The sequence below is a fragment of the Pezoporus occidentalis genome, unplaced genomic scaffold (genome assembly GCF_034315485.1).
Source record: "Pezoporus occidentalis ecotype Australia unplaced genomic scaffold, CSIRO_AGI_Poc_V1 ctg37, whole genome shotgun sequence".
Taxonomy (NCBI): domain Eukaryota; kingdom Metazoa; phylum Chordata; class Aves; order Psittaciformes; family Psittacidae; genus Pezoporus; species Pezoporus occidentalis.
This window is the reverse complement of record NW_026915691.1, coordinates 225,365-243,504: the sequence shown is the minus strand read 5'-3', so window position 1 is coordinate 243,504 and position 18,140 is coordinate 225,365. Positions and strand designations below refer to the sequence as shown.

Sequence of the window (18,140 nt, the reverse complement as noted above, 5' to 3'; positions counted from 1 at the left end):
CGTGTTTGTGAGGGGTTTGTTCACAAAATTAACCAGCCCCTGTGCACTGCAGCAGTGGCTCTCATGGCTCAGGTTTGTCGTCAGGTTGGTTTGTTGCTGGATCATGCCCTTCCACCATGCACCTTCCACAGGAACTTGGGGTTCCAACACTGTCCTTGCTTCTAAGCTGGGAACTACTCATGTTGGAGTAATGGAACTGAAGGGGTGAACTGGCTGCAATCCCTCTGTATGGGTAACTAGCACTAGCACTGTGGAGAAGCATCCAGGCTGAAGGGTAGATGTGATGAAATCGAGAAGTAAGGCTTTAGCTTAAACCCCAGTTGCACTGACATAGGTAGAACCAGTTTGGTGAATAAGAGCACATATCCTGCATGGATATGTTTTACTGGTTTAAAACTATTTTATGGGGGTGCTTTGCCCTTGTGAACTTACTGGTGCAAACCCAGAGCCATGTAAATGAGTTTAAACTGAGGTTAAGTTTTAACACCTCTTCACTGGTTTAATCTGGGGTGGGGTGCAGGGAATGTGCCTGAACCTGTAGGACTGGGGCTGGCTGGAGTGTCACCAGCCCTTCTGCCTGAGGCAGGCCCTGGAGAGCTTCATGCTGCAGCCTCCTGCCTGGAGAGAGACACAGTTAATGGGCATTCATTGTCTTGGGGTGGTTTCCCATGCCCCCTCGGCCAGCTTCCACTCGTGGGTTTGGTTTTGAGCAGCTTTCTGCTCCTGATGGACTTCCACAAGGCGCAGACGTTCGGTCTGACCAATGAAGTTGTGGTCTTTTTGTCTCTTTTCTCCCTCTGCCCTTCTGGGAAGGCAGCTCCATCCCTTCGCTGCTGACGGAGCAAGAGGTGTCATGGACATGGAGTCTGGACAAGAGTTTCTGTAGCATCAGTGCTGTTGTGGGTTGCTCCAAGCCTGGGACTTGGGTGGCTGAGCAGAGGGAGCGCTTCCACCGTCATTGTTCTCTTGAGCCGTGACCTGCTGCCGTGTCTCACTGGATACACCCTTGGCTTGTTCCCACTTTGACTCCCATTATCTTGCCTCGTGATCTGGGGCCAGCTTTGTTCTTTGTTCATCTCCCTGCTGCAGGGAGCAGATAAGTTTTGTCTTCTGTGTGTGCTGAGCCCATTTCCTGGAAGCCACCTCTCCTGCTGCCTCCTTGACCATCCCAGTCACTGAGTTGCACCCGCCTTCACCAAGATGTTTGCTTTCTTATGCAGAGAAGACCTACGAATCACATCACTGGGGACCAGATATCAACCCATCCACATGCTGGAAGGCTTGCCATCATCTGCAGTGAGAGAAATTCTGGTCCCCATAGCACCATTTAGATGGCTTGGGATCTGAATGCTATAGTGGATGGGAGGGTGGTCCTTTTGGTCTGGTTTCCCTCTCCCTGGAATTCATTTAGGAAGGTTGCACCACAACAGCAGTTTGTGTATGTGTTTAACTAGGATTCATAATGCAGATGAGGGCACTTAGGCTCTTGGAGAGTATCCGTGGTGGGTGTTTCTCAAAAGGGATGTCCTGTTTCACTGATAGTCATTAATGCTGCACTGGAGTGGGTCCTGGAGTGTAGCAAATGCAGTCGTGACTGTTCCCGTCTTCACCAGGGGTAGGTGACATTTAAGTGGAACCTCTTTCCTAATGAGTTCAGGAGTGGAGTCACCATCTGCTCTTCACTGGAGAGAGATGCCACCTTTGCATTTCCCACCTGGGTATTTGCTAGTGCTACCAGTTTGTGGTGGGTAGGGGCAAAGGTGGACTCTTGTCTCTGCAGACCCCAGGCAAAGGTTATTGCTCAAGAAGGTTTCCATGTAGCTGCACAAGGAAGAGGGCTTACTCTGGGGCAGTGTGGAATCACCACCCCTGGAAATGCTCAGAAGCTGTGTAGATGAGGTCTTTAGTGCCATGGGTTAGAAAAGGTTGGACTTAATGATCTTAAAGGTCTTTTCCAACCTCGCTGGTTCTGTGGTTCTAACAAGGGGGCATCTCTGCTGTGTCGGGTGGTGCCTGGAGCTGATGGGCAGGGGTTTGGGCTGAGGAGCTGTGGTCAGGACATGTTGGACCAGTGCTGTGGGTTGACCCCACAGAGCTTAGGCTGCAGGTGAAAGCTCACACGAGGTGCAGCGTGCCAGGCTGGTGCCTGTTAAATGGGCTGGGTTGGTGGGGACAGCTAAAGGATCACCAAAGGAGGCAGGCATTCGGGATGGAGAGCCTCAAGAATGATTTCTGGTTTCTGTTGCTGGCGGCAGTGATCCTTAGCAAGAGGTATCCATTGTCTTTGTGAGAAGGATCCCTGGATGGAAGTTTCTCCCTTCCTGTCCTCCAAAGGGAATGTGTGATCAAAGGGGATGTCTCTATCACAGCCTCCAGCTGCCACCAGGCTGCAGAGCTCTGTCTTCAGTGAGAAGCGATGGGTGATGCAGAGCAGAGCAGCCTTGATGCAGAGGACATGGTAGGGCACTCAGCTGTAGCGCTGTGCTGTCCTGCCACGTGTTTGGGTCCAAGCCAGCAGCAGAGGCCCCAAGAAAATGCTTTTTGCCTCTGTTCTGTGTCCTTGAGCCCCTCAGCAGGGGAGAAAGAGGAATTCCAGCATTTTCTGTTCTGCCACCCCTCTCTTGACGCTGAGGAGTGGTGGGAGGAGGAAGAGCAGGTGCTCTGTGTGCAGAGAGGGACCAAGGGGGTCTCTGATTCCTCTCCCTTTCCCTGCCTTCCCTGTGTATGTCCTGAGATGAGGGTACCAGGGAGCCACAGCGGTGCAAAACATATCTGTTTATGCCCCCTCTGCCCTGTGCCAGCGCCTCAGCACCCTCACAGGGAAGAGCTTCTGCCTCAGAGCTCAGCTCAGTCTCCCCTCTGGCAGGTTAAAGCCATTCCCCTTGGCCTGTCCCTACATCCCTTGTCCCAAGCCCCTCTCCAGCTTTCCTGCAGCCCCTTCAGGCACTGGAGCTGCTCTCAGGTCTCCCCTTCAGGAGCCTTCTCTTCTCCAGGCTGACCCAGCCCAGCTCTCTCAGCCTGGCTCCAGAGCAGAGCTGCTCCAGCCCTCGCAGCATCCCCATGGCCTCCTCTGGCCTCGCTCCAACAGCTCCATGTCCCTCTTGTGCTGCTGCCCCAGAGCTGGATCAGGGCTGCAGGGGGGTCTCCCCAGAGCACAGCAGAGGGGCAGGATCCCCTCCCTGAGCTGCTGCTCACGCTCTGGGGGTGCAGCCCAGCACACGGGGGGGTTCTGGGCTCAAGCACTCACTGAAGCCGGGTCATGGGGAGCTGTTTGGTCTCTGCCTTCCCACGCTCCACTGTGCTGAGGTGGATGCTCTTGGTGGGGAGCTGGGTCAAGGGGTCTGCCTGGGGCACCTGCCCTGCGGTCATGGGGTTTGCTTGGTCCTGCTCTTCCAGAGCCTCTCCCATTGCACTCTGTGACCCTGCTCAGCCTTTCTCAGCCTTGCCTTCCCCTTTCCAACCCGTGGCAAAGCAGCCTCAGTTTCTCCCTTCCCCTCTGCTGACCGCCGTGGGTCTGCAGTGCAGCTTTGTGCCACACCACGGGTCCCAGCAGCTCTCACCGTGCCCTGTAACAGAGCCGTTCTCTTTCATGGAGCGCCCTGGGCCCTGCAGGATTTCCCGGTGCTCTGCCAGGTTTTCCTGCACGTCACAGGATGATTCCTCCCCCATCTCACTGGGCTTTGCAGCACCAACATTGCTCTCGTTGCCTTGGTTTTCCACTGGGAGCGATGCTCCTGCCCGTCCAGAGGGACCCTTCCTGCTCCTGGGCTCTGTCTGCTGGGCTGAGGATCAGCTTTGTCTTCCCGTTCCGCTCTCCCTTTCGTCTGCTCCGTGCGCTCCCTCCTGCTCTCGACCTCATCCCCTTTCCCACAGAGAGGACAACCACAACTAAGGCAGAACACGCTGCGGGCAGTTTGCTTTGGGTCCTGCCTCCGCTTCCCCACGGTCCCTGCTTCCACAGCACCCAACCAAGCAGCTCAAAGGATAAATGTCCCCTCTTATCCAGGCCTCCTGCCCTCTGTTTCCCAGCCCTCACTGCCTGCTGTAAGAGCTGATGTCTCCTCCAAGCAAACCCCATGTGGAGGGGGAGTGGGACCATGAGTTTAAGGACCATCAAGCCAGCAGCAGCAGGGCTTTCAGAGGTGGAAAAGGGCCTTTCAGACACAACTGGTGCCAGGGGCAAGGAGAGCCTGGAGCGGGGCTGGGTGGGACAGGTCTGCAGCATCTGTGCAGGAATTCCTGTGGGAAGAGGAGGAAAGGGGCCTGGGGCCTGGGGAGAACCTGGATGTTGGGTGCATGGGGGCTGTTGGGTGCATGGGGCAGAAGGGAGCAGGCAGGGTCTGGCACAGGCAGGAGGAGGACCAGGATCAGCCTCAGCTGGGAGGTCAGGCACAGCCCAGTGGTGCTGGAGCAGTGCGGCTGGGCACGAGCCCAGGGGATGGAGGTGTCCCAGGGAGCGAGAGGAGAGTCCCAGAGCCCTGCACACACAGACAGGGCTGCGGCTGCCACCGGGGCAGGAGACCCAAGGGTCCTGACCAGCTGCACTGCAAGAGCTGGGAGCTCCATCACTGCCAGCACCCAGCCCACGTTGAGCACCACGTACCGGGGCTCAGCCACCACCACGGGGGTGCCACGGCTTTGCCCGTGCCCAGCCCCACGTGGCAGCATCCCCATGCATGGAGCTGTGCAATGGGCTCAGCCCCATCCCTGCGGCTCCCTCGGCAGCAGAATCAGCCCCAGCCTGTCCCCAGTGTCTTGGAGCAGTGCAGGTGTCTCCAGGTCAGGACTGCAGGGCTGCAGGGACCGAGTGGCCTTCGCTGGCTGCTCTGCTGCTGCCTGAGGAGCTGCTCCAGTGCAGGGGCTGTGAATGGAGAGCAGGAGCAAAGCTATAGCAGCCTCTGAGGGCAAGGCCTGAGCCAGGGAGAGGCCGGGCACTGACTGCCCTTGGGGGGACGGAGAGGGCTGCCCGTGGTTGTCCATGGTTGTCCATGGTTATCTATGCTCCTGCAGGCACTGCTTGCCGGGGGGGGAGGCTGTTTTCCCACCGGGAGAAGCCATTCCTGACAAAACAAACAAAATCTTTCCAGCTTCCCTAAAAATAGGCACTGCCCTTTTTCATCCCCCCCTCGCTTCCCAGCTCCGGCTGGGAATCCGCCCCCGTTAATACCAGTAAACAGACCTTGAGCTGCGGTGCCTTGTCCCAGTGGGAACATGTGGGGGCAGGAGCCACCCGGCTGCCACGTCCCCGTATCCCTGCAGCCTGCAGGGGGGTGCCTGGGCCCCGGTGGGGTCTCACACAGGAAGGTGCATCCATGGGGTTTGGGTTAAACTGGGGTTATTCCTCGTGCCACAGCCACCTTGAGCATCTCGTGGGATGCAGAGGGGGATGTAACAGCCCTTCCGGGTGATGAGGATGCCCCTCAGCATCCCCATCCCTGCCTGGGTGCACTCCCCATGGCATGGGGATCAGCCCCTTAGAGCACACACGGGGCAGCTCCTTCCCCAGAGCAGCACATGGCAGAGGCTCAGCATCCAGATTTGTGGGAAAACCAGGATCTGTGGGTGCTTTCTGCACAGGGAGAGACCCCCCAGGCCCTGTGATGTGGATGGATGGATGGATGGATGGATGGATGGATGGATGGATGGAGGATGGATGGAGGATGGATGGATGGATGGATGGATGGATGGATAGATGGATGGATGGATGGATGGATGGATGATGGATGGATGGATGGAGGATGGAGGGAGGGATGGATGGAGTATTTCTTAGCAAGGAGTAAAAAGAGAAATACCTTTTATTACAGATAAAACCCTCTTGTGTTTCTAGAGAGCAGAGGGCAGCCCCACAATGGGACAGGCACGCGGGACATAGCGCTTGGTGCCAGGAGCATGGAGCTGCTGCAGGGTCCTCTTCATCTTCCTCCTCCTTGTCCTCATCCTCTTCCTCCTGCGGGTGCCAGGAGGAGGCAGGGTCAGTAGCAGTGCGCGATGGTGTCCACGTTGAGGAAGCGGACGTGCATCTTGGTTTCGATGTCGATCCCCTGCCACATCTGCAAGGGGAAGGGGGTGAGCGGGGTGGGGGGGTCCCCATAACCCCCTGGCACCCTCGTCCTGGGGACACAAGTGGAGGTGCCACCAACCTTAAGGAAGTCTTCAAAGGTGATGCCCTCATAGACCTGGTCTGGTCCCTATGGGCAGCGAGAGAAAAGGTTACAGCTGCCCTATAGGGGCAATGGGGCACTGGGTGACCAGGGGATGGGACAAGTCTCCCATGGGTGCACAGTGATGGCCCCACACTGTGCCCTATGGCCAGCCCCAAATTGGTTCCCAGAAACAGCATGGCTGCACAGAGCTGCCTTTTGAACAAGCATTAAAGCCCCACGCACTGAGGGTGATGCTTTGTGGGGCTGTTTGCTTATGGCCCTGGGGACAGGGGAGATGCCCAGCCAGGAGGGACATTTCCCAGCCCCATTTTGATGCCATCTCGGTGCCTCTGTGCCAAGACAGGGTGAGGAACCAGCTCCCACCATTTGTCCCACACAGATGCTGGCTGCCTCCATCATGGCGCCATCGGCAATGGACCGGGCCGACTCCTTCTCCAGGTGGGGGTTCCCCGACAGCAGCTCCTCCACCACCTACAAGGCAGGGGGTCAAGGCTGGGGCTGGGGATTCGGTGGTGATGGGGTGGGAGGGACCATACGTTACATTTCTGTACTCCTGCAGCGTGATCTTCCCATCATGGTCTGAGTCATACATGTGGAAGAGGACTGGGAGGGATGAGAAAAGTATGGCAGGGTCAGAGGGCCCTTTCCCACCATCCATCCCTCCATCCATCCATCCGTCCATCTCTCCATCCATCCCTCCTTCCATCCCTCCATCCATCCATCCATCCATCCATCCATCCATCCATCCATCCATCCATCCCTCCATCCCTCCTTCCATCCCTCCATCCCTCCGTCCATCCCTCCGTCCATCTATCCATCCCTCCATCCCTCCATCCATCCATCCCTCCATCCACCCCTCCATCCATCCATCCATCCCTCCATCCATCCACCCCTCCATCCATCCCTCCATCCATCCATCCACCCATCCATCCCTCCCTCCATCCATCCATCCATCCATCCATCCCTCCATCCACCCCTCCATCCGTCTGTCCATCCATCCGTCTGTCCATCCATCCATCCATCCATCCATCCATCCATCCATCCATCCACCCCTCCATCCCTCCGTCTATCCCTCCATCCATCCCTCCATCCATCCATCCATCCACCCCTCCATCCCTCCGTCTATCCCTCCATCCATCCATCCATCCATCCCTCCATCCATCCATCCATCCCTTCATCCATCCATCCATCCACCCGTCCATCCCTCCATCCATCCATCCATCCATCCATCCATCCATCCATCCATCCATCCATCCATCCATCCACCCACCCCTCCATCCCTCCATCTATCCCTCCATCCATCCCTCCATCCCTCCATCCATCCACCCCTCCATCCCTCCCTCCATCCATCCCCCTCCAGCCCTGGGCTTTGGGCAAGCCTCACATTTGAGTTTCTCTTTCCGGAAGCGGTCGAGCTGCTCCTCGTCCATGTTCATCTCGATGGGTCTGAAGTAGGACATGATGGTCAGGAAGTCCTCGAAGTTTATCTCATCCGCCAGCCCATCCGACTCCTGCCGCAGGTTCCTGCCAAGAGCAGCGCTGCTGGGGACAGCCAGAACCCCTCTGCCCACCACAGAGCCCAGCGCGTCCCTTGGCACAGCTTCAGGACTCTTTTATCCCCAGACTCATCTCCATGGCTGTAATTCCCATCCTGGCTCCATCCCACTCTTTAAGCAGATCTTTGCCCGGTCGCATCCTTGCAGAGCATAAACCAATGCCGGGGCTGTCCTCACCTCTTGTCGAAAAAGGCATGGACGATTTTCCCCCTGATTGGGTTGAATTCCAAATCGGGAATGCTGTCGAAATTCTCCTTGCTGCAAAAACGAAACAGGGAAGTGGGAGGGAGCTGAGGAGGAGGGAGGTGCTGCCACTGCCACCACCGGGCTTGGCCAGGAGCCCCGACCCCATCCTTTCAAAACCATCACTGAGGATAAAGAGGTTTGGCTTGAAACCCCCTTGTTGCCCCAGCTCAGGCTGAGAACAGGCCACGCTGCTTCCATACTGCACCCATCTGTGCCTGGTGGAGGTTTGTCCCACTGAAGTGGGTCTTTGGGCCACAGCAGCATGGAGCTGATGCCGGGGCGCTCCAAAGGCAAATGCCTGCATGGTTTCCAGAGAGTTTTCCCAGGAATAATATCCCAAATGGGGCTCAAGAAGGCAAGAGAAGGAGCTCCTGCTGTGCACTCTGCCCTGCACCACCCCACTGCACCCTCGCTGCCCCCCGGGTTGTGCCGCACAGACCCGAGGCTGAGCCTGTGCTGGTGCTTTGCTGTTGGGCTGCTGTGAAGCAAAGGGCCAAGAAATGACCTGTGTGTGGTGGGGAAGCAGAGGGCAGCTGAGCTGGTGACACCGATGGGATGCTCCAGAGCATCCCCAAGCAAGTGGAGTTGTGGCTTTGGAGCACAGCAGCCTGCACAGATGTCAAGGAGGGGGGAAAAGGGCAACTGCAAACCCTGCTGTGTAGGGACCTGTCACTGCTCTCCCCAAAAATGGGCTCAGAGCTGTGGGGTCGTGGGCTAAAAAGAACATGGGGAAAGTTCAGGTTGGAGATAATGCAGAAGCTCTTCCCTGTGAGGGTGCTGAGGCGCTGGCACAGGGTGCCCAGAGAAGCTGTGGCTGCCCCATCCCTGGCAGTGTTCAAGGCCAGGTTGGACACAGGGGCTTGGAGCAAGCTGCTCTAGTGGAAGGGGTTGAAGTTGAAGCTGGAGGAGCTTTAAGGTCCCTTCCCTTCCCACCCAAACCAGGCTGGGATTCCATGATCCATGAGTCGGCTGGAGCAGCCCTGCTCCTGGGTCACCACTCGCTGTCTCATCTCCTCCTGGCATTAACGCCACGCTGCAGAGAACCAGCTCAGCACGGCCATGGGATGAAGGGCAGGGCAGGACAGGCTCCTGCTCACAGCCCCGGGAGCCGGACATCCCCCCCGGGCACCATTCCCAGCGCCGGGAAGCGCCGTACCGGATTGTGAGCTGGTCCTGGCTCAGCTGCTTGAAGCGCCGGTGCAGGTGCTCGATCTGCTCAGAGGTGACTGTGGGGGGAAAAGAGAGAGGTGATGGCGGGGTGTGTGAGAGCATCCTGGGCACAGGGCAGCACCCAGGGACCCATCTGCAGCACCCAGGGACCCATCTGCAGCACCCACATCCCACCCAGGGACGTGAGGTGGGCACCAAAACCTGCCATAGAGGCTGTGCCCTGGGGACACCACCAAAGCCCACCAGCAATAGACGAAAGGCTCCTGGATCTCCCCAAGCAGGGGCTTGGACACCTCTTGACACAGATGTCCCTGTCCCTGTTTCCCTTTGGTGGCTCTATGCAGCCCTATGGGGGTCTGAGCAACCTGGTCGAGTGGAAGGTGTCCCTGGGTGAGCTTTAAGATTCCTTCAACCCAGTCCAGGCTGGGATTCCATGATTCTGTGGAACTCCCTGGGGGCCGCATGGCAGGATCCCACCTCCCTGTTTAGGGTCTGTTAGGGTAGCAGACCCACCCTTCAAACAGATAGCACTGATAAAAAGGAGTGACCAAAGCTGACAGCAGCAGGGGGAAGGTTGAACACAGAGGAGATGATTTGGCATCCAAAGAGCAAAGCCCAGCTTCAAAACAGCCATTACAGCTGCTTGGAGGGAGCCGGGGCACGTGGAAACCACAATCCATTGAGGTGGGTGCTGAGTCCTGGGGGGAGGCCCCAGCCCCTGGGCAGCGTGGCTGCACCCCAGAGCATCACCTTAGAGGGCTGGAGCTGGGGTGCCAGCAGCCCCCCTTGGGGACCCCCGTCGCTGAGGTTACAGCGCGAGGCTCAGCAGCATCCTTCCTCCTCCTCACTCCCATGACTCAGGGTATGTGATGTTTTCCCCGCTATTCTCTACAGGCCACAACCAAGCTCTGCAAAGCCCCAGAGCACAGAGCCCGACTCTTGTGCAAATATTGACAGTGGCTGTTCCCAGGAGCCAGGGGAGCAGCTCCCACCTTTGTTTGTAGGAGCGGATGGAGTCAATCCCGGCACCAACTGCACCCATAGGCTTGCAGCAGCCCTGGCCAGAGCCAAGCAACTGATCATCAGCCCTTCCCAGTGCCGTGGAGCAAGAGGAAAGCATCCCAAAGTACAACTGAGGGGTTGCAAACAGCTGCTGTGGCTGAAGGCAAACAGGTCGGTGCGGAGCTCGGGGCTGGCTGGCTCCCTTCTCTCTTTCATTAAAGTCCTTTGCTCTGTTTCTGTTGTTTCCCAGCCTTGAAATAGAACTCGTATTGATCAGGAAGGCTGAGCACTTCCAGACCTCTATTAATGCACTGGAAAAACCCATTTGTGCTTGTCGCTGGGTGGGGGTTTGCAGGATGAGGCCGTTGGATAGGTTTTGGGGGTCCCCCCCTGAACCCGCTGGCTCTGAGGCAGTGATGCCTGGCTGCACAGGCACCAGCTCACCCATACTGTGTTTTTCTCCCCTGATCCCTCTCTGTGTGATGCGCTGCTGCTGCCCGCATCCGCATGGAAACTTTCTGTGGACTTTGCTTTCCAATTTTGGCCATGGAGAAGTGACCTTTCGCTTTCCGCCTCGACAACATCACCGTCACCATGGGAGCAGCTGGGCCACCAGGCCTTCAGCATCTGCCCCTTGGTTGCACACCAAACCCTTTGATCTCTGAGGCATCCCAGACAAGGACATGACGGGGTCACCGCTGGGATGCTCCCGGCCGGTCCAGCCCCGCTCCGCGCCCGGCCCCCATCTGCAAGGCAGAGGGGAGGGATTCGCATCCCCACACGCAGGTGCTCCTCTCACAGCCGAGCTGCAGCCCGGGGCTGCGGTGCAGGTGGGCCCCTGAGGACTGCACTGTCCTGCGAAGGGCAGCAGCGCTCGGCTGCCTTCCAGAGAGGAAGCTGCACCTGCACAAAGGGCAGCGGCTCAAGGGCGGCGGAGGCTGCTGCATCCCTGAGAAACAGCCCCAGCACTCGGATGCTGCGGGCCCGTGCCCGAGCGCAGCGGCTGATGCTGTAAGGGGAAGGACGGTGTTCAGACTGAAGGTGTTGGGGTTGCTCTTTCCCAGCCTGCAGCGGTTTGTGCTGCTTCAGCAAAGGGGAGGGGATGGGCTGGAGGGGCTCGGCCCCGCGCTGTGCTGGGTTTTGCCTTGCAAGAGCATGTGGGGCGCAGGCACAGATTGTATTGTCCCAGGAAGAGCCGCTTCAGGACAGGGCAGATGCCTCTGCTGCAGCTTCATCATCAAGCAGGGATGGGAACCGGCCCCACCGGCCCCAAGCAGCCATGGGTGCCCCTGCAGCTTTTAGGGTGGAAAGCAGTGGGAAGAAGGCGATGGAACGCGCCATGGGGACCCACAGGGAGCCCTGTCCCATCCCTGCAGCTCCCAAGGGGGGCCGGGATCCCCTCCCCGAGGCCGAGCCCCAGCAGGAACCCGTCAGGAACGCGCGCTCCTGGGGTTTCGGGACCAGCAGCCACAGCCCGGCGGGAGGGAGCCCTGTGAACGCTGCCAGGAACGCCCCGGCCATGGGGGTCACCACGGGCCTCACTCCCATCCCCTCCCGGCCTCTGGTTTCGATGGGTGGTGCCTTTGTGAACCCTTCCTTCTCCGGGTGGATTCACCGGGACACCGGACGTGGGAAGGTGCCTCCCTCCCGCGGGTGGGTGCTGCAGAAAGGCCTCGGGCAGCGCTGCCTGTGCCCGCGGTGCCGGCTGCCCTGCCGGAAACCTCATAGGATCAGAGAGGGTTGGAAGGGACCTGAAAGCTCCTCCAGCTCCAACCCCTGCCATGGGCAGGGACCCCTTCCACTAGAGCAGCTTGCTCCAAGCCCCTGTGTCCAACCTGGCCTTGAACACTGCCAGGGATGGGGCAGTTTCTCTCCCACCCTGAGCTGCTGCTCACAGCCCGGGGGCTCCCCCGGCTCCTGCAGGGAGCGCTGAGGTCACCCCAGTGGGTGCTGCCGTGCTCAGCCCTCACGGGAGGAGGAGAGGGAAGGGGAGGGAGATGTGACCATAGGATCGGTAGGGGCAGGGCTGGGGGGAGCTGGTGGCCCCTCTCAGCCCCGAACCACATCCTTTGTCCATGGGCAGCGCTGCCTCCTCCCTCCATCACCACCCGCTCCCGGTACGGCAGGAGCTGGAGGAGCCAGGCGGGAGCATCCCGACCCCTGTGCCCAGAGCTGGCTACGTCTGGGGGCATCCTGGAGTGATGACATTCACCTCCATGCCGTGCTCGGAGCCTCAGGCCACATCCTTGCTGCACCCCCCCCCCGCGCTCGCTGGTTCTTTCCCCGCACCACCGGGCATTAGCACCGCACCGGGGCCGGGAGCGCTGCGGGGGGACCGGGGGCTCTGGGGCAGAGCAGCGCGGGAGGGGGGGGGGACGGACACCCAGCTCCCTGCAGCAGTGCCGGGGGTGGGCAGTGCAGCGCTGGGGCTCACCCATGTGCACGCTGCATGTCCCTGCTGGCAGCGGTGCGGCACGGGGGTGACACGGCTGCACCCCCCACCCCTCAGCCCCGGTGACATGGATACGCCCCTACCTCTCACCCCCCCACCCCACCGCCTCCATCCCCCGGTGCGATGCTGCATCCCCCCCTCCCCCGGTGACACGTCCTGTCCCCTCCGCAGGGCTCCGCGGTTTGGGGCGCGGGGGAAGCAGCGGGCAGGGCCCTGCCAAGGTGCCCCCTCCCCGGGGCCGCCCTGCTCCGGGCCCCCGCGCTCCGTACTCACAGCCGGTCCTGTCCGCCAGCTCCCGCATCTCGGCGGGCACGGAGTGCGCGGAGCCCATGCCGGGCCGAGCCGAGCCGAGCCGGGCCGGGCCGTGCCGGAGGCGGCGCTCCGCGGGCCGCTGCACCGGGCTCCGCCGCCGCTGCCGCTTATAAGGGCGGGCGCGGAGGGGAGGGAGGCAGCGGCGCGGCGCGGCTCCCCCGGGTCCCTGAGCCTTCCGCTGTCCTTAGGTTCCCGAGTTAACGGCGGCACCCCCAGCTCCAGGGCCTGGGGTCCGGCGCGGATGGGATCCCCCTGGGATGCGGCTGGCGGCAGAGCCCTTGTGGGCTGGCGGCGCTGGGAGCCCGTGGCTGTGCTGTGACCATGCCCCTCCATGCCCTGCACTCTCTCCAGGCGTTTCCCCCACCCAAGGACGCCCTAAAGGAACCCAGTGCCCACCCAAACCCTTTGACTTTCCCCACCCGTGGGACGCAGGAGGGTGGGAAGAGAGGGGAGACACAGGAACCCCCAGAGGAGAGATGGGATGGGCTGGGCTGTGAACCCAGGGTAGCAGCAGGTCTGGCAGGGCCGCTGCAGAGGTGGGTGCTCTTATCAGCATCTCTCGCTGCCAGAAGAGGCTCGGACGCTGGCAGGGACACATCAGCCTCCCACCGGCACCAGGGAAGAGGAAACTGCATTCAAGAGACAAGGCAGTGGACTCAAAGCCAGCTCCAGAAGCACAGCAGGCTCGGGCAGCAGGTAGCAAGTCAGTGTGGTTTATTGTTTTAAAGCAAAATAGAAACAGGAAAGGAACCAGACCAATCCCAGCCGGCACCTGCCCCAGAGCGAACAAAATACCTGCTTCTTTAGAAAATAAATAAAGGAGAAAGGGGAGATGGCCCCAGGCTGCAACCTCAGCAGGGTCAGGAGGACCCTGGGGCTCAGGAGCCCTCCCCCTTCAGGTGTGGGGCAGCAGTTCTTCATCTAATGTGTCTCCATGCCCAGCCCAGGCATCTCCAGCTGAAAGGAGCAGGGTAGGAGAGAGGGGTAACGAATGCACCACTCCATCCCTGCCTACACGGGCAGGCCCTGGGTCCTGATGTTGGGGAAGAGCCACAAGCCAGGCAGGTAGGGCCCATGGAGGTGTGACACCCATCAGGGATGCTCAGAACCCGCTCTGAGGGTCAGGACAATTCCCTGAGCAACCCAACATGAACGTGAAGTTGGCCTGGGAGGGATCAGAAGATCGCCAGGGGCTCTCCTCCAACCCCCAGCAGTCCTTTCCTGCCCTCACCCTCCTGCACTCGGCAGCAGAGCCCCAGGGGGTGCAGCTCTCCGTGGCTGCTGTGCAGGTGCTGGGGGCTCTGGTTTTGCTGTAAAGGCTGGGGACAAACTGGTACGTTTGGCACAGAGGCCACGCTCTCTGCATGGCCTCAGCTCTGGGGGCTGTTGGGTTCCGCTGTAGTGTGTCCTCACCAGCCCCATGGGGCAGGATGGATCCCAAGAGGATGGGGCACCATCAGCTGCACCTTCCCCTGCCCCCGGGAACAGGGCCCTGAGCAGCTCTTCAGCCCCTCTCACAAGCAGCAGCACACCAAGACAGTGCCCTGGGAGGGAGAACAAACCTGCCCCAGGAGGCTACTGCCCACAGCCCTTGCTGGAGGAGATCTGGGAATGGCACCAACTGTATGACAGTCCCAAGCCCCCAAAATCCAGTGGCACCACTGCCTCAGCTCTCTGTGCCATTGTCCTGTTGATCCAGACAACAATTACTACCTGCTTCCTACCCCATCCCAGCCTACTTTCATCCTCTCCATACATCTCTCCTTCACCCTCCAGAAAACCATTTTAACATGATAGCACCCTAGCTGTCCTGTCCCCAGGACTCAGAAAGAAAAGGGAGAAGATGGAAAGGCATTCTCCATCTGCATGGTGCTCCATGCTGTGGGAAATGCACCCCTCTGTCCCCAGGAGACTCAGGACCAGAGGACTTTGGTACTGCACCAGACCAACCTGGCCAGGCTTTCTGCCTGGTGAGATGGTGGCAGGTCAAGTCAGACAAGAGAAGGGCAATTCCACCTTCTCCAGAAAGCAAAGTATCCCTTCTCCCCAAATGAGCTCTGCACAGACATGACAGATCACAAAACACATGCACCATCTTCAACATACGTACATCCACAAGGACCCAGACATTACTCACAGACACAAGGAACTTCCAGGATCCACTGTTTTCCTGGGGAAATGGTGACTGCAAAGATGCCTGCGCTGCCAGGGAAGGAGGGACAGAAGAGCCAACACCTAATGTGACCTCCACCAACCCAAAGAGGCGTCACCCAGCAGTGCTGGATCTCGGATGCTCAGCCCATGGGAACTGAAGTGCATTTCAAGATGTTCTCAAGCAGGGATAGAGAGGTATCCTTGTGGCTCTTTTTCCTTGGCCACACTGGATCCTTGGGCTGGGGTCCCCGACAGCTGCCAATAAATACTTACATGGGAATTCCTCCTTGTCAAGACTCAACCTGTAGCATGCAACACAGCCTACCCCACAAGCAGCACCATAGGAGGTGGCTGGCATGCCTGAGCAAACAGGAACAGAAAGGGGAGCCTTTACACACCACTTCCTTTGGTTTTGTCTGGATCCCAGAGCTGGCCTGGGACCCTGTGCTCATGTTGCGTGGTGCCTATTGCAGCTCCTCCAGTCTCCTCTGAATTTGGCACATACAAGGCTGTGTTGGCACTGACGTGGTCTGTGTGGCAAAGCAGGCAGGCAGACCTGTAAAACATTGCTGAAGGGATGAGAGACTTCACTTATAGGGCTGCTGGCTTCCCTGTGCCTGTCCTCTACTGTGACACTCTCCTCTCGCACCCCATGCAAAACTGGAAATGGCTAAAGTCTGTGGGTGGGGGAAGACTCATGAAGAGCAGTTCCCACGTTTCCTCCTTGTTCAGACTCTTTCCATGATATAAACCTAGAGTGGCCCCAGCAAGGTGGGTATAATGGGGTCTGTTGTACACTGGGACCCACATCCTAAAGCACACAGCACGTTTACAACCGGGTTACATGTGCATCGTCCAGTACCAGTTTTCAGAGCAACTCTGGGTACCTTTCTGTTGACGCAGCCTCTTTTGCTAAGGACTCCTGTGAGCTCAGTATGTGGCAATCCTCTTGATGCACTTGAGGGGGGCAAGGCGGCAGACTGCCTGTTTGGCAGAGAGGAGTAGAAAGCCTCAGGAAGCTCACCAATATCTATGCTGCTACAGAGCAAACCTCAAAGCTGAGGCTGGGAATAGGGAGCCCAAGCCCTGCTTCTACATGCCTGTTTTCAGCTACCAGCATCAACCTTGTGACTCCAAGGTCCCATTCCCAGCCTTGCATCCCTGCCAGGATTCTGTTTTCAAACCTCAACTAGGGTTGGAGGGCTGGGGGCCACCAAGAGATGGATTTTATGATTCTGCCTAATGACTCCTACCTGGCTTTCAGCTGGGTCCATCCTCCTTCCATTGAAATTCTTTAGTCCCTTCCTTCCTCCCTCCCTCCAAGTTCATCCCAGTACAGACTTCTTTAAACACAAATACCTACTTCGAGTACAGCACCTTCACCATTCCTCAGCACTACCCACACAGGGCTGTTCTTCCTAAAGCACCAAGATCCTGCACACCACCACCACTCCACTGGCAAAAGTGCTGGGCTTTCCATATTTATTTCTCATATTAATCAGTGCTTAATATTCCAATAGGATGGCATGCAGTTCAAGCATTCTTTTAAGAGGAGGGCTGTGGGATTTAATGTGGGGATACCTGAAGTGCTATAATAGAGCATCCACCTAACTCTACAGGGCACAGTACCTAATTCTCATCTTTGAGATAACTACTGTACTGCAAGTGGACAGTGACAGGAGGCACTAACTGCAGTTAGTCTATAGACATTGCTTCAGAAACCACAGATATGAAGGTTCTATGTATGCACAGACACTGTGTCACTCTGTACCCCTGTAATACCTGATCCCAGAGGAAAACCTTTTCTGCAGTGGTTTTGTCTGGAGCTTTAAGTCATGTTAAAATTCATGTGCCTTGAGCCGCTGAAGCTCTTCCCTTCTGGGCAGCAGAGTGTGCACTCCCCCCAAATCCATCCTCTTTTGGCAAAAAAGGAAGAAGGCCTCAAGCTGCAGGAATTCACATCTCTCTTTCATACACAGTCTGGCTGACTCCAGGGCTGGCCAGTTTCCAGTCACAATCCCACTGTATTGCATAAATACCTACAGATTGGAGATGGCAGCAAGTGGAAGCTCCCCATACATCAAAGAGATTTTCCCCGAGGCTGGACAGTCATGAGTGGCAGGGTGTGTGGGAGAGTATGGGCAAGTATCTAGTCCAGTGGGTCCCTCCAGTGCTTTGGAAGCGCTGGAGATGGAAGGCAGCTGTATGGAGTCCCCTATGACAAGCTGCAGAAACTGCTGAAGGAGAGGGTGAACTGAGAGTTTGCTGAGGTGAAAGCCATCCAGCTGGCCTTGGACACTGCTGAATGAGAAAAGCGGCCAGTACTTTACCTCTATACTGACTCATGGCTGGTGGCAAATGCCCTGTGGGGGTGGCTGCAGCAATGGAAGCAGAGCAGAGGTAGGCTGCTGCACCTTGCTGTGGCAAGATATTGCTGCCTGGGTGCAGAACTTGGTGGTGAAGGTACGCCATGTAAATGCCCATGTACCCAAGAGTCAGGCCGCTGAGGAACACCAGAACGACCAACAAGTGGATAAAGCTGCAAAGACTGAAGTGGCTCAGATGGAATTAGAGTGGCAACATAAAGGTGAATTATTTTTGGCCTGGTGGGCCCATGACACTTCAGGCCACCAGGGCAGAGATGCAACATATAGATGGGCCCGTGATCGAGGGGTGGACTTAACAATGGACACTATTGCCCAGGTTATTCATGAGTGTGAAACGTGCTGCAATTAAGCAAGCCAAGGGGTTAAAGCCTCTTTGGTATGGAGGATGATGGTTGAAGTATAAATATAGGGAGGCCTGGCAGATTGACTATATCACACTGCCACCAACCCACCAAGGCAAGCGCCATGTGCTTACCGTGGTGGAAGCAACCACCGGGTGGCTGGAAACATATGCTGTGCCCCATACCACTGCCCCAAACACTATCCTGGGCCTTGAGAAACAAGTCCTGTGGCGACACGGCACCCCAGAGAGATTTCTGGAATAACCTTATAGACATTTGGGCCAAAGAGCATGGCATTGAGTGGGTATATCACATCCCCTACCATGCACCAGCCTCTGGGAAAATCCAGTGGTACA

At 58.0% G+C, this 18,140-nt stretch overlaps 1 protein-coding gene and 1 long non-coding RNA gene across 4 annotated transcripts; both read right to left on the bottom strand.

Moving 5' to 3' along the window:
* Positions 1-5,777: 5,777 nt before the first annotated feature.
* On the bottom strand, positions 5,778-12,929 carry TESC (tescalcin). 3 transcript variants are annotated; one of them, XM_062631132.1, is made up of 8 exons: positions 12,864-12,929; positions 9,123-9,192; positions 7,898-7,978; positions 7,549-7,688; positions 6,706-6,767; positions 6,528-6,635; positions 6,141-6,188; positions 5,778-6,050 (listed from the first exon to the last, which is right to left on the bottom strand). In XM_062631132.1, exons 1-8 carry the CDS (start codon positions 12,919-12,921, stop codon positions 5,973-5,975), a joined length of 645 nt encoding a protein of 214 aa, XP_062487116.1. In that variant the 5' UTR covers positions 12,922-12,929; the 3' UTR covers positions 5,778-5,972. The 3 variants fall into 3 exon arrangements, with proteins under 3 accessions (XP_062487116.1, XP_062487117.1, XP_062487118.1); XM_062631133.1 differs by having other exon boundaries at positions 7,549-7,610; XM_062631134.1 differs by lacking the exon at positions 6,528-6,635.
* Positions 12,930-16,524: 3,595 nt separating this feature from the next.
* Positions 16,525-18,033, bottom strand: LOC134170069 (uncharacterized). The gene is made up of 2 exons (XR_009967112.1): positions 17,606-18,033; positions 16,525-17,290 (listed from the first exon to the last, which is right to left on the bottom strand). It is a non-coding gene; the product is annotated as an uncharacterized LOC134170069 (long non-coding RNA).
* Between the last annotated feature and the right edge of the window lie 107 nt (positions 18,034-18,140).

Bases quoted from the DNA above. Each gene is read 5' to 3' on its own strand.
- TESC (XM_062631132.1), bottom strand. From the start codon at position 12,921: ATGGGCTCCGCGCACTCCGTGCCCGCCGAGATGCGGGAGCTGGCGGAC. The intron at 7,979-9,122 runs GTACGGCGCTTC...TCGTTTTTGCAG, and splicing joins CAGGACCAGCTCACAATCCG to CAAGGAGAATTTCGACAGCA. The intron at 7,689-7,897 runs GTGAGGACAGCC...TGCTCTTGGCAG, and splicing joins CATGCCTTTTTCGACAAGAG to GAACCTGCGGCAGGAGTCGG.